The sequence below is a fragment of the Cornus florida genome, unplaced genomic scaffold, assembly GCF_030987335.1.
Source record: "Cornus florida cultivar Cherokee Brave unplaced genomic scaffold, ASM3098733v1 CherokeeBrave_3.0.0_Hap2_Chr11, whole genome shotgun sequence".
Taxonomy (NCBI): Eukaryota; Viridiplantae; Streptophyta; class Magnoliopsida; order Cornales; family Cornaceae; genus Cornus; species Cornus florida.
In genome coordinates, this window is record NW_026775581.1 from 97,713,132 (window position 1) to 97,728,940 (window position 15,809).

The 15,809-nt window shown below is 37.0% G+C and overlaps 1 protein-coding gene across 2 annotated transcripts; it reads right to left on the minus strand.

The window, feature by feature from the left end:
- Positions 1–1,391: 1,391 nt before the first annotated feature.
- Positions 1,392–15,789, minus strand: LOC132286914 (protein MLN51 homolog). Of its 2 annotated transcripts, XM_059789345.1 has the most exons (13): positions 14,865–15,789; positions 10,821–10,923; positions 10,520–10,722; positions 9,581–10,422; positions 8,729–8,843; positions 6,533–6,664; positions 4,640–4,695; positions 4,487–4,532; positions 4,233–4,305; positions 4,077–4,155; positions 3,660–3,768; positions 1,905–1,993; positions 1,392–1,815 (listed from the first exon to the last, which is right to left on the minus strand). In XM_059789345.1, the coding sequence occupies exons 1-9, from the start codon at positions 15,425–15,427 to the stop codon at positions 4,278–4,280; spliced, it is 2,088 nt and encodes a 695-aa protein (XP_059645328.1). In that variant the 5' UTR covers positions 15,428–15,789; the 3' UTR covers positions 1,392–1,815; positions 1,905–1,993; positions 3,660–3,768; positions 4,077–4,155; positions 4,233–4,277. The 2 variants fall into 2 exon arrangements, with proteins under 2 accessions (XP_059645328.1, XP_059645327.1); XM_059789344.1 differs by lacking the exon at positions 3,660–3,768.
- Between the last annotated feature and the right edge of the window lie 20 nt (positions 15,790–15,809).

A 15,809-nucleotide genomic window follows, 5' to 3' on the forward strand; every position in this document is an offset into this window, starting at 1 on the left:
ATATTATACTTGTTATCCCCTTCATTTTTGTCAAGAACCATCAAATTTTGAGTAATTAAATGGTCCCAGCATTTTTAAAACAATGAAATTAAGCGACAATTAGTGCAGGAGAGAGACAAGTTTGATTCCTTCGTATTTCTGCAACCACTGCAATATTCTATCATGGTATGCTGGAAATGAAGAAAAAATCAGATAAATTTATGATGGCGATCGACAAGTTGAAGTACAAATGGTATGATCTCTAACTCTTAAAGTGGATAATGAAGATCAAAATATGGCATATGAATGTTTAATGTCCAGGGTTAATTTAGTATTTTCCTCATAATTTTGAATTATATTTGTTTTTCCATGTAACATAACTATGCCTAATAGGTAATAACACATGCATATATATATATATATAATCATATCCATATATAGTAGTTGTTAGCAGGCATGATACAAATTTACTGATTTGGTACTTCGGTTGATTGGCGGTGCAATTTCTTATCAACAGGAGACAATGCTTCGGTCCTGAGCGGTGATGATGTATTTCATCCATGCTGGTAATGCGTACCAATAACAATTGAACATTCTCTAATTACAAAATAAAAAATAATTTAATACATATTCACCACATTTTTCTGAATTTATAATAAAAGAAGATGTGTCCATCTATTACCTTTGATAGGCTCAAGTGTTGTCCAGAACAAAATTAAATAAACACAATACTGACTTCCCTAAAACGCATCATGTCTGACCTAACCATCCACCAAATTCACCAAACACTTTAATATCTTAAAAGGGCATTGACCATTCCATTCACAACCCATTTTGTACTTTCGCGCTTCAAAGGCTTTTCTTTAAAAAAAAAAAAAAAAAAAAAAAAAAAAAAAAAAAAACCAATCAACTTTCAAAAACCTCTTACAATCTACATTTATTCCAAGAAACTATTAATCTCCAATAAGAGGGAAGTTATTTTCAAACTGAAATGTTAACCGACTAATTAACGCAAAGAACTGAAATGTTAACCGACTAATTAACGCAAAGAAAGGTGACCAACGGGCTTGAAAGATTTGACATTATTGCTAGTAGTTTATCTTTTAGTCGCAAAATTGTTTAATCACCATAAATTTTAGACTTGCAAGGCATTACCATACCATTCATTAAAACCATCAAGTGGAGGGTAAAGAAGACAAAAGAATGTAAAATATATACACTCCCTATCTTACAAGATACTAAATTATCAGTGTATTCAAATCTCTCCCCTTCCCTCTTTCACGTCATGCCACCAAAATAATTATGGTACATGTCTAGCAGCAGTCAAATTGCTTTTAAAGAAATTTGAGGCCAAAATTCTAAGATTTCAAACTCATCATCATAATATCATAGATATACTCTATATGCCAATATCGAAAAAGAACTGCCACAAACGACTGTGATTTCAAGTACCATAAGCACAACAGAGCATGCCATTGTTCAGAAAACATCAGTTAGTAGCAGAAAGTTCACCATAACATACATTTCTCACTCAACAAACCAGCGCCTTATAATGACTAGAAAGTTCATTGAACAAAAAAAATCTCGACTAGGCAAATGAATCCGGACATCAAAAAGTACCTCAAAACAAGAGAAATGACCACAAATGGTAAAAGCCATCGCTTATGAGGAAAACCCAAGAGATGCACCATCATCTTTAAGAAAACAAAAAACTTCACTAACCAAACAGCTGCACAATAATCCTTCTTCTTCTTCTCCATTTTTTAAAACAAATTTTGAAGTAGCCCGCGACCAAATTCTCACAAGCTCCACGAGGAAAACCAACCCACAGAAAACCTGAATTTAAGATAAAACCAAAATCACAAATTTGTTGAATTTCCAGAATCAATAATAAATTTTCCAAGGCTTTTATAGTAAATTCCTACCACACATTTGAACAAAGAACTGCCACCCGTCAAGCTGCAATGTTTTTCTTCAGGTAAGTGCAGCATGAGCGGGCGTTTGTCATATATACCTGAAAAATAAAACAAAAGAAAGAAAGAGTTAAGAGCACAGCAGATAAATATCCTGAAAAGGAATTGACAAAGATAGCATTGGGATGAAGAAATATAATCATACTCATCCAGACACACACAAACCATTCCACATGCATTTACAACAAGATCCAACCAACGAAAAAAACAGTAGGAATATATCAATGAAACCTCGCAAAAACAAAAACCATCTTTAATCCAAACCACCGGGATGTGAGCTTCATTATACTTCTTACAAAAACCATGCCGAGCAACCTATCCATGTTAAAATTCATAATTCAAAAGATTAATAGAATTTCCTACATTTTGACAATTGCATAGAATAACCCTATTCCACTCTACCAACACAATCACAAGGAAATTTTTGAAAAATTCGACAAGTAACCATGAAATATCAAAGTCCAGAAAATACTAAGAATGAATTTGCAAGGGACATCCATGATTAGATGAGGTGAAAATAAAAATCTGCACTTTCATTCCAAACTTTATCAAAATGACAAAGTGCAAAATATTATTTCCACTTCGTACTAAACATGGATGACACATTCAAATTCATTTTTGATAAGACTTATGACGATATATCCTTACTCTAGAAAATAGAGCGAGTGATTTTGCATGCTCATTCATTTTTAGATGAGACGGAAATAAAATCCGGCGCTTTGTTATTCCAAGATTCATCAAAATAACTCCAGAATTTGTCAAGTTATTTCATTTTTCACAATATTCGTGAATTAACTTACTGCTTTATGATAATAAAAATAGGCTAAATAAATTCATAGTGCACTGACCCCGTTTGACTGAGATCAAGGAAGTGATGACCCGGTGTGTCCGCATGGTCAACATTAGGTGCCATACCATCATCATATCAAAAGACAATCATCCTAAGTAGGTAGCAGATTCATATCCTAATACACTATTCAAACTTAGGAAGGTTTTTTATCCCCCCACAAAACTTAGGAAGGTTGAGGTTAATAAAATAGAATAAAAAATTCAACCTCCATTTCTGTTATTTTCTTCATTCTAGATCTAATTTACATAACAATAAAACACATCAAAAAATTTAAGAAGCTCATAACTTGCCATAAAATTTTCAAGCAGTGGTAAAATTAAGAATATTTGTTCGCTAATTCAACCACAATTTGACAGATCATGGATCAATTTATTTGCTGCTGTTCAAATTTTAATCTCTCCTAAAACTTATGCTGCTGTTTAGGTTAATGTATCCCCAAAATTTTACAACTGAATGTCAGTTGCATTCCTATCACAGAAATACAACCTTAAAGTTAAGTCATAGACATTCAACTCGTCATCTTCAGATTTCAAACTTAAAATTTTCGATTACACGTGCATAAGCTCACATTTATTACACATTCATTTGGATGGTGTGCATACACATTTAGAATCTCATGAATTAAAAAAATAATGCTAAAAGTTAGTCTCCCAGGATCCACAAAAGTGGGAACAGCACTGAACAAAATGACCTTAAGGTATCCAAAAAATTAAAGTTGTCGCACTTCTAGGCATTCTTCAGATTACTGCGCTCATATTCCAATGTAACTCTCCCACACTCCGAGCAATCCACATTATCCCCTAAATACTCTTAATACCATTTTCAGAATTAAAACTACCAGAGCTATGGTTCCATACCGAAAGCCAGGTAACAGCATCTCATGCAAGTTCCAAGTGTTTGCATGTTCACAAACATGTATATAGTATAACCACACAGACAAATACATCTTCATGCTCCAAAACAATCCTAGAGTCACAGGCATTAAGTTTATTAAAAATTCAGCACAAACCCATTTTCCAGTCCATGTTCTGGGCATAAAATGCACTCTAAATGAACAGTTATAACCCAGAATTATCTTAAAATCGTGGAGAATTTTGCACCAAATGATTGGCATTAGCTGCCGCCTCAAAACTGACACATATTTATTTCACAAGCCACATCAGAATGCAATCGAGATGATTAAGGTCTTAGTTCAGGTAACACAATACTCCAGAACTTTAATGGTCAGCTAATGTACAAAATATAACGACCAAGCCCAAGAACAGAGACATTACCTAAAATATCTTGGAATATAATGCAGCCCAAAGTGCTCCAGAACAAATACTGGAGATCACAAAGGGCCCGGAGAAAGGCCTGCAGTACCAAAAAGTCAAGACTCAGAAATTTGAAACACCCAAATGATGCAGAAGTTCAATAGGGTAAACATTAACCTTTTAATCTGTTTATTCAAAAAGGCTCAAACATATTTCAGTACTTCACTGGCCAAAGTTTATCTTCGAATATCTGCATGATTAACAAAAAGAACTCTCAACATTTTTAGAACAAAAAAAGATAAGAGAGAGCAACAAGACAACAAAAGGGAGATTGTAGAGGGAATTGGGAAAAAATTGTCATCTAAAACAGGTCATGAGCCCCCATTCAAACAAAGTATGACAGGTAAATAAGGTCATTAATTTCAACTTGCCTTCGAGGATTGTTTTGCCGTTGCCCAAACTCATCACTTGCGAGCTCTGCAGAAAAGAGTAGCTAATTCAACCACAAAATATGGCGAATAATGTAGTGCAAGTTTAAGGTTTTGTAAATAAAATCAAATACCAAGGGCTTCGTTATGTCTTACCCGGTCTCTGTGACGGCTTCAATTCATTACTGGAAATATTTGTATTGTTTTCTTTGCTGCAAAAGTTTTAAAAAAAAAAACATTTAACAGCTTTTCTATAGTGTTCAACTTTATAACTGTTAATATATTCCAGGACATGAGGGATCACTTCTTAATAAGATAGTAATTTCAGTCAGCAATAATGCAATAAATCAAAACACGCAACTCTTACAAACAAACGAAAATTCATCACTCTAGCGAAGAGGAAATCATGATGAGGCCACAGCAAAAGAAAAAATTTCTTACCAAGCAACAGGACATTGCTTTCATGACAATGCAGGAAAGCCTAAGAAGCACGGACATAAACGACACTCTTGGGTATGTGTTCAACACTTCATAGACGAGTCTCTAATTTAAAATAATTTCATTTTTAATAGCTTAGCAAACCCATCTGGACACTTGGCTGGCACATCTCATACTCTCCAATACAAGTCTTACATAACACAAACACCTTTATAAGTAGTCAAATCCGACAATCTTGGAAACAAAATGAACACCTCAATTTGGCTAATCTTTTTTTTTTTTTCTAAAAATAAATAAATAAGTAATAGACATTATACATGTAGTAACAAAACAGTCAAGCACACACCGACACTTTTTCATATATGACAAAAATAAACAAAGCCAAGCAGAGCAGTGACACTTTTTCATACATGCCAAAAATGTAATTCTAATGACAAAGTAGGTGAGTGGTAGCTATTACGGGTGGCAATTCGTGTTGACGGGTCGTGTTCGTGTCAACATGATTATGACACGAACATGATTAGAGTCGACACGAACACGACACAATTATTAATAGTGTCAAGACCCCTTAACACGAACAGGATTATTATACATATAACACGACACGACACGCGTAACCCGTTTAATAAATGGGTCAAAATAAGACACGACACAACACGACAAGACACAAAATGACACGAAAAACATGTTTAAGTCATTTTTTACACAAACACGACACATTTATTCTACACGTTTAGCTAAATAGGTCATTTTTTATATGAATAACACACGTTTATCTGATCCGTTTAGTTAATTGTGTCATGATCGTGTTAGTAGGGTCGAACACGAGTTACACGACATGTTTAGTTAATGGGTCAATCCGTGTCAACACGATTACGACACGAACACGATTAGCCCAAACCCAAACCCTCTTATCTCGTGTTATGTTAGCGTGTCGTGTCAAATATTGTCACCCCTAGTAGCTATCTAGTATTCACAAATTTTCTAAATCATATAACTCTTAGTATTGAAATTAAAAATTAATTAAAGTTCTATAATCATCTAATTCAGTAGATGTGTATATAAATAAATATTTATATTTATATTAGCCTTGTTTTAGGTTTTGACATGTCAACATGTCCATGTCGTAACGTGCTTATATTTCATGCCCGCGTTCAGTACCAATGTTTGTGTTACTTAGATGGAAGCATAAATTTGATGACACGTGACATTAGAGATTCAAGCAATTAAGTTACATATCACATGTTTATAGGATGCAAGACTGGGAAAGGGATAATAAACATGTCCTATGCCTAAGAAACAGATGGCCTCACACGAATCTTTAAAACCTCAGAAAAAACACAGGAAGCAAGATGTTTGCATCATATACTGAGAGTCTTAGACCATGATGGAGCATTGGAATATGAAAAAGATTATGCATTTCAGATAACAAGCTACTAGCGCTTGAAAGAGAGAACTGATTGAATAAGCCATCATGGCATTGGACTTGAGAAGATGATAAAAATTTTATGTTTTGTAGCTACATGCGGAGGTAATGGAAACGGGGAATTTAATCAGAACAATAAAGAAAATCAGATTAGAAGCAATCATATTAGAAAACATGCTACGAACCTTGAAGCACCTGAGGAAGATTGTCCTGATGGACGAGAATGATAAGCACCATCCATAGTAATATAGGGATATGTCGCCCCTAAAGCTCCTGCAGCCCCCATAGCTCCCGCAGCACTAGCCAAAACCGGTAGCCTGAGAATTTGAAAATGAAAATCATCACTTCTTTCCAAGGGAAAAAAATGCATTACTAAGATGTAGACTTTGCGAAGAAGAAAAAAATCATATTCAAAAAGTGGATGAGGAGTTTTATGAAAGATGAGTAAAACCGAAACTTCATTTTGACAAACTAATCATAGCAGCAGCTGTTTCTACAGTGAAATATTTTGCAAGGAGAAAGCATCAACCAAGTACCCTTTCTAAAACCTTACCATTTCTAATTAAAGAGACAGATGTCGCAAAATATTTGGAGCAAAGACTAATGTCACGAAAGATGAAAGAGGAAACCACTAGGACCTCCATATGCACGGAACACTAGTGTTATGCATGGCCATATGAAATAACATTTCTACCCTTCAATTATCTATCAAATTACTTTATTGAAATTCCATAGAGGGATATTAGTAAAAAAAAGTTCAAGGCAATTTCTTTCCGTCCCTCCAACCAAACAAAGGACTCGAAGGGGCCACCTCCTTCCCTTCCCTTCCACTCAATCAAACAAAAGGATGGATGGGCGCCATCCCTTCCCTAGGGATGTCTATTCCATCCTCCATCTTATCTCTTCCCTCCATTTTCCCATCCTTCCTAACAAACAAAGCACAAATGCATGAACCTCCAAATTAGAGCTTCAAGGTGCTCCTTGTGCCCACCTCACAGATTTTACACTCCTTTTAAAAATTAATCTCGAGTATACAAAACCCAGTCCTCCCCTATCTAACCCTGCCTATTTTTTAAGCCATCCCAAAGTAGACCTAGCATGGGAGATAAATACCATATGCCTGAATCGAAATGCAAAAATATAATTCAAGGATTATCCCAAAGTAGACCAGCTTCACACTTGAACAAGCACTCTCTCTCTCTCTCTCTCTCTCTCTCTCTCACTTTCACACCTATGGCTTCATTCCTCATTGATGGATTCTCTCCCATTAGTATCTGCAAAGCTTGATGGTTCATAAACCTTAGAGTCATCCCCTTAATTTTCCCTCTTTTCAAACAAGAGGATGTACAAAACCCTCACCAAACACTTCTACCCTGTAAATAGTATTTTAAGAACAAAACAAACAGATATTTTAATAGATCACGAACATAGTCAGGCACATGCAAACCCCAAAAACAAGAAGCATGCCATTTTGGCACCTGAACAATATTAAACCAGACAAACAATATAATCATTCGTGTAGACAAAATATTTTGTGATGAGATAGATGATCACCACTTGATTGGTTAAAGAGTAAAAAAAAAAAAAAATATATATATATATATATACAGAATTGTTCACTTGCTCCCTGGTGTGCAGGAAAATGTATGCACACCTCAAGTATTAACTGTTAGATTCCAGTGGGCAGTTAAAAAGGTGGTTTATTCTTTTATATCCAACGGTTAAGATTTAACTCGTGCATAAATTCCTTGCACACCAGTGAGCAGATGAACAGTCATATATATATATATATATATATTGGGAGGAGTAGGAGGGGGATGCCAATCAACAATTCAAAAGATCAATTTGGGTCCCACCAGGAACAACTGGACCCACCAAATTACCCAACTGCTTAGATACCCCTATGTTTCATGTAAAATCTAATTTTTTTTATGCATTTCCAAGGATACATGAAACATAGATGGACTTGCATTGGCATATCCCCAAGTGGTGTGTGAACTACAAATGACACTATAGATATGTTTTAGCATATGATTATTATGATATCCAAGATAACAATCATTTATTTAGGCCTGATAATAAGACATCAATAACAAAGTTTTCTCAACATAACTACTCTTTTGAATCTTTTCCACTAGTAAACAATCAATCAAATAGGATTAAAGGGATAGTTAATATAGATCAATTAACAATTATTTTATCCCATCAAGGAAAAATCATTTTTCCTACTCCAAAAGGTGTGGCATTCAGCCAATTGCAGAAATGACCATGGCATCACCTCTCCAGAGTGGAAAGAATGTAAGAAACCGAGAGCAATCCATAAATCAATAAGTAATAACATGAACACATAAAGTACACTTGGAAAGGGCAAATTAAAATACCATGTCATCTCAGAATTTCCCAACCCAAGTTGTGGTTGAGCAACATATCCAGGGAAGGCCATGCCAACAGCAGGAACCCCAATACCACCAGGATGCTGGCCGCCAAATGGCACAACTGCATGTCAATCATCAAAGAATAGAACTTATAATTCAAGCACATTGAAACAAGCCTGAAGAACAATAAGCATAGATCTTGATACATACAATCAGTCAATTTACAAAGTGATATAGACACACAAAATGTCATAAACAGTTTCTACTGCCACAAAGAATTAACCATATCAAAATAACGAACAAATACGATGCATCCAAAGGGATCAAAACTGAACTTTTTTTTTCTTTTGAAAGTTCAAACTGAACTACTCCCTCCGTTCCACAAAAAGTGTCCCTTTTCAGAAACCTAACTTTTTAAGAGAGTAGTTTTTAATATTTTTTTTTATTATATTGATAGGTAATGAATTTCAAAATATACCCTTCTATGGTGGATCAACATAACTTTAATTGCTTTTATTACTTCAAGGCAATGAGGGTAAATTATGAATATTAAAAAAATAGTACATTGGATTTTGAACTGGGACAATTATTTTGGGACAGCCATAAATGGAAAAGTGGACACTTTTGGTGGGACGGAGGGAGTATTTTAATAGTCAATTGTTATTTCATTCACATTTAAGGGGGAAAAGAGTTATAGCTCATTAGTTACTCGTTGCAAAAATAATGTAAACTTTAACTTAACTCTGCCCAAATCAAGTGTATCCCAAGAATAGGGTTTTATTTGGGACTTGATATTAAGGATGATTTTCATTATTTTCCTTCTTTCTGACAGCTAAAGTGGCAATAAAGAAGCTTTACCTGGCAAAAAGGCAGGAGTTGGAGGAAAGTTTTGATCACCATGACCACCGCCCATATTCCCAGAAGCTCCAATAACCTGAGCTCCATTGTACATGATAGAGCCCCTTCCACTACCTTGAATACTGCCTTTTCCTTTTCCAACCAAAGCAGTCCTGGATTTACTTGATTCAGGAGGAGATTCCAGTTCCCCAATTTCAAATGAATTTATTGATAGAGCTGATTTTGGTGGAGAGGAAGCTTGAGATCCACTACCAGGACGCTGACCCAACTGTTGTATAGAAGGTTGAACTCTGCTTTGAACAGGACCCCTCTGAACAGAATTGAGTTGGGTTAGAGGAGACACTCTATTAATTTGGTTATGACGGGTTGCTGGTTGAGAATTCATCTGCCCTGAAGGAGCTAGACCCCTCCCCTGAGCCCTGGGTTGAGAAGGTTGAGTAGCATTGATCAATGTGGATCTAGAAGTTGGCAATTGGAAGTTCGTTGAATGCTTCCCTGCAACTGCAGAGATGGAATCATCAATAGAAAGCTTGTCCATGCCCATTGCATTGGCTACATCCTTTCCTCGCAGTACCACATTGGATTGTGATCTGGAAAAATTCTCATCCATAATGGAAGGCCGAAAGTTCCGGTTAATGGTTCCCACTGGTACATCCCTTTTCTGCGTCAAAGTGATCTCCTTAGTGGAAGAGCTAGAAGGATAAAATGGAGGAGAAGCAGAACTCAAGCTTGACGCAAACACATGCTTCCTAGCAGGAACAGAATTAGAATCTACGTTTGATGCAGGTGCAGACACTCTCCCTGAATTAGCATGTGTTGTTTTCTCAATTGATCTCCCAGATCTAAGAATTCAGAAAAAACAGAACAAAAATTATTTAACAAATTTTCATGAACCAAGAAAAACAAAAGAACATCATAAATGTTTAATTGTCTACTCACTGTTTGTTTTGTGTTGACAGCGCTACACTGTTGCTCTTTGTTGAAGGTTCGTACCTTCTAGGGCCTCTCCCCCTCACAGATTTGGGTGCATTGTTCTGATTGTCATTGCTATATGCTCTAAACCTGTTTCCTCTCTGATATCCATGGTTTGCACCTCGATTTTTACCACGGGCTCGGTAATGACCTCTAGAAGTCCTCCTACCCTGGAAAATAAATAGTGGTACATATTAGAAGCAGCTTTTAAAAGAAAGAAGCCACTTCAGACCCAAAATCATCATTCAGAAAGTACAAAACCACTCACCTCTTCGTAATGCCTTTCCTGCAAGGACATCTCCTCAAACTTGTCATGCCCCCATTTCCTGTCATCTTTTGACTCCCACAACTTCCTTCCCCCAAGTGTTCGCCTAAACAAAAATATAACATGTTACACCATCACTATGTAGGAAGCATGGTACCATGGAAACACTGATATAGTTAGAAGAAAAAATAAAATGAACAAGAAATAGAAAATTTATTACAATTATGTGTACAGTTAATAAAACTCATAGCATAATTTACTGTATGTAGAACTAGGAATTCAATAGATGTTTGTAGCTGGAAGGATACAATAAATTTGTAGCCGGAAGAATTCACAGAAGCGGCTGTCCATCTCAAGCACTCTTAACTTATTTTCTTTCCTTTAATATGTTGGAAGCACTCTTAACTCTCAAGACATGATAGCATCAAGGCACCTGAGCAAACTTTTTTGCAGAGTGTTCGTGATAGGAAGAGCGCATTTTGGGCACAATGTCGTTATTGATTTTCTACAAGTACAAACCACTAACTCGTATTCATTGCACAGGATTTATTCCGAGTAATGTAAAGCTAACGCTTGGGCATCCATCCATGACAAAAACTTTGCCAATCCATATTTCACAGCTCTGCCATATACCTAATTATTTTGATACACGAGAAAGAAAGAAATAAAAAAGCAACACGTGAATTTAAGTTTGTATTGTAACTCTAACTCAATCTTAGAAAGCCTTAATCCCATTACTTGGGATCCGCAAATTAAAAAAAAAAAAAATCATTTTAGCCTCAAATCCATAATTAGAACCTTTGCTGATAATTCTAAAAATTGTGAGATATGAACCCAAAAAAGACAGGTGAAAATTTTCACAATGCGCACAAGCTTGCACAACACACCGTCTGAACATGCAGCATAATAACACGGGGTGGAACCTGGATTAAATTGTTCGGTTTAGCAACCAGCAACAACTAGGGCCAAAAACCAACCTAGGTCAATTCTCAACTTCTAGCTCAAAACGAAAACCAAAGACAATATCAACCCACACCAAATTATTCCCAGTTGCAACCGCGTTAGTTGGTGGTTCTCATAAAAGAGAATAGAAAACTATAATTTCAATAAGAGATTCTTTACAGATTATTACTGTTATTGTTGCTGTTGCTGTTGCTCTTGTTCTTGTCGATAAACTTCAGAATTCTTCCCATAAAATAATGGTGATATTGAGTCCAGAAAGACTAAAAAAGCAACCGCCATACATATCTATCACTGCTACATACGGCTTCACCCTTATAAATGCCTTGGAAGGATGGCTCCAACTCTGTAGCAGGATATCTTCAAATATATGTGCTTTAAAGAAGAGCAATATCGACCAGCAATAGAGTGAGAGAAACTTCACTACCCTTTCTAAAGCCTCCACATGATACAAAACAACCGCCTCAAAAATGTACATCACCGAAGCCAACAGCAGGGGTGGACCCAGGAATTTTCACTTTTGGAGCACGGGTGCGAGCAAACTAGTAATATTAAAACAAAATTTTAAATAATTACACTCACACTCCTGAGGTATACACTATTGACAGCAAGATGAAAGTTAGCCTCTTTTTGAACACTCACACCCCCTGTCAAAAATTGCAGCCAAACAGCCCCTAAAAAGATGTAAAAAGACACTATTGCCCTTCAATAAAATAATAATTCTTGATCTAAAATATCAGAGTATTTAAATGACCCAAATACCCCTCAACAGTATTAAATTGCAGCCAAAGCTGCCAAACAAGTCCTCACCATCACCTACCACCACCGCCACCAAAACACAGCCACCACTACCGCCACCTCTCAAAACTCCTATACACCTTCACTACCCTGGCCACCGCCACCTCCTCCGGCCATGGCCACCCTGTGAAACCACCGCCTTAATAGTAGCAAATCGTCGTTCTTGTCAGTGTTGAAGACGAGCAACAAACGCGTGTGATGTGGAGCCAGATCAGTCAGTTCAGATTGCGTTGAATGCGCCGGAGGTTTCAGAACGTCGTCATCATCTTCGTCTAAGGGAAGGGGATGGAACTGTTGGGTTGGATCACCCTTTTTTCCGGCCCCAACCTTTGCCGGAAGGGGCATCACGCACCCCACGCACCGTCATTGCGCGTGGGGTTGCACCTACCTATGTACCTTCATCTTCTTCCCAACAACCCCAGAACGAACCAGTAACCCACATCGTCATCATCTTTACGGGCGTCATCGCAATATTGTTGCAGTGCAAGCAACGTGATTTGCAGCTGACGTTATTCCCAGGCATGGTCAATCGCCACCGCCCCTCACCATTTCCACCACCACCGCCATCCAACCACTTCCACCACAAAAACTCAAATAATCTATACTGAACCACAACGTCAAACCCAAGCAAACCCCAAAACACACTGGCACCACCATCACCAATTGCTAATCTACATATATAAACACACGCACCCAATTCCACCAAAAATTCCAGAGACCTCTGACTTGGTATAATTTGTTATGTATGTGTGTATATATATATTTGTGTGTGATTCTCTCTGAATATGGGATTTATATATATATATATATATATATATATGTCTATGGAATTTATTCTTGTATGTTGTATGTGGATTTGGACTTGATTAAGCTGGATTTGGTGATGGATGTATATGGGTGGCGGCGGCGGCTGTGATATGAAGGTTTGAAGGTCGATTTCACCCATATGTTTCACACACATTTTTATGCAAGTAAGGGTGGTTTGGTCCAATAAAATGAGTAGTAAAGGTTAACAATGTAATTCCATGGTCAAAATAGGTTAATTATCAAGTCAAAGGGCAATAATGTTAATTCACTATGTGTCAGATGTGGGAGGGGTGTCTTTGTTAACTTTATCAAAGCTGAGGGGTGGTCATTGTTCAAAAAGGAGTCAACTTTCATCTGACTGTCAATAAGGCAAACCTCAGAGGGTGTGAACGTAATTAACCCCAAAAAAAAAAGTTATAAATTTTTTAATATATTTTTATTTACAATAGAAGTTGGTATATGTTCTTAATATAAAAGAAGATCTAAGATATAAATTAAGATTTAAGTACATTATTGCATAGAAATTAAGGGATGCTGTCCATATAGATATGAAGAAGGTTTTAGACTTTTGTTATTATGCACTAAAGACATGTCTTTTTCTATTTGGGGGGGTTGGGGAAGGAGAGGGGGGAGGGGTGAAGATCTTAAATTTCTAGAGGTACTCAATATTCACAAGGGTAATCGAGACCCATTTCATAGGGTTTTGCAAAATTTTAAGGGGACCATGGATGTCCAGCGAACTTAGTTTTGCTTCTGAGCAACAGGTCAGATCAGTTTACAAAAAGGTACCAGCCCAAAACCAAATTCATCAAAAAATAGCAGTTCTGATGCCAACCAAAATTGCAGGGGTGCATGTAAACCCCAAACAAACAAAGTGAGTCTCGTTATGCAATTTGACGCATTGTAACATGGAAAGTATGTGTCGGACAAACAATGGGGTTTTGGTAAGAAAAAATTGTGTACATGACATCGACTAATAGAAACAAATATATAGGCAAGTTCATGGGAATATGATAGGATGGATCTTTGCTCAATGTAATTGTAAAAGCTCACGCAGCAGAGCATGAAAATCGAGGGTTTGAATAAGAGAGTAGTCACTTTGTGCCAAATAATTCCAAAGAGAACTATCCACTGAACACATCATTCAATATAATTAACTTAAAATTAAACAATAAGGTGCTCCAAGCTTGATATTACGGAAAGGAAAAATTACAACACTTGCACTTCATCTTTAATAAGCAAATATTCCAGGAAAACATATGATAAGTAACAATAAAGTACAAGAAGAATAAAGGGAAGTATTAATCAAAAGAAGGCACACTCAGAGGCACAAAAGAGTTGAGCAAAACACTTAGACTCCTAATTTTTCTTACTCTCACATGTCAAGACTGTATTATAGCTACCATGAACATGAAAGGCAACATAATTAATTATTTGCATCACCCAACATAATAAAATATAAATAGAATCGACTGGCAATACCTGTTTCTACCACCTGCACTGTCCCGAAACCGGTCATCGTGCATATAGAACGCACCAGCCGTTGGCACTGCAAACGGTTCATTCTCTTTTTTTCCCTCTTCCACCTGGTTCCCCGTCTCAACCTCCTCTAACTCTCCATCAGATCTCTCCCTTTCCCCATCCAATTCATTCGCCACCACTGCAGCTGCTGCAGCCACATCCTCAACCGCTAGGCCACCTCCCACGCCATCATGGCCACCCTTTTCCTCATACTCCTCTTCCTCCACCTCCACCTCCTCCTCCTCTTCATACATCTCCTCCACCTCCTCTTCCTCCTCCAACTCCAATTCTTCATCGTCATCGTCGTCATACTCCGCGGCAGCCCCTTGACCATCCGATTCACCGTCCGACCCAATCCCAACCCTAGAATCAATCCTTCCCCGCGTCTTCTCTCTACTCTCGCTCTCGTCCCCCTCTCCTTCCTCCTCGTCATCGCTCGCTTCCCTCCTCCGCATCGTTAGCGACAGCTTCGCCTCCTCCGGATCACTCACGTACTCCACCTCTTCCTCCTCAACACCCGCCATCGATTCACCCCCAAAAATTAAAACCCCTCAGAGAATTCTCAAAAACCCACAAAAAAACGAACTTTATAACCACACACACCAATTTGCACAAAATCGAAACACTACGGTTGACGACGGAGCTCAATTAGATCGCGAATTAGGTATTGCAGTTGCGATCTGTTAGAGTTAGGTTAGGATTTGAGAAACCCTAGATATTTCAGGTGTAGAAAGTAGAGAAGACGATGATATAGTTTCTCTTTTTCTATTTTTTCAACTATTTTTTAGACTCTCGAAAAAAAAAAAAAAAAAAAAAAAAAACTACTTTATATATATATATATATATTTGGAAAATAAACTACGTTTTATACTTGTTATTGGAAGACCGAAGACGTAAATTGATAAA

What these genes read in the sequence shown, in the direction of transcription:
- LOC132286914 (XM_059789344.1), bottom strand. Translation starts at nt 15,427, where the DNA reads ATGGCGGGTGTTGAGGAGGAAGAGGTGGAGTACGTGAGTGATCCGGAG. An exon ending in AGTGCAGGTGGTAGAAACAG is followed by an intron (nt 10,924 to 14,864) that starts GTATTGCCAGTC and finishes ATTTTTGTTTAG; the next exon opens with GCGAACACTTGGGGGAAGGA. An exon ending in GAAGCCGTCACAGAGACCGG is followed by an intron (nt 4,533 to 4,639) that starts GTAAGACATAAC and finishes TCTTTTCTGCAG; the next exon opens with AGCTCGCAAGTGATGAGTTT.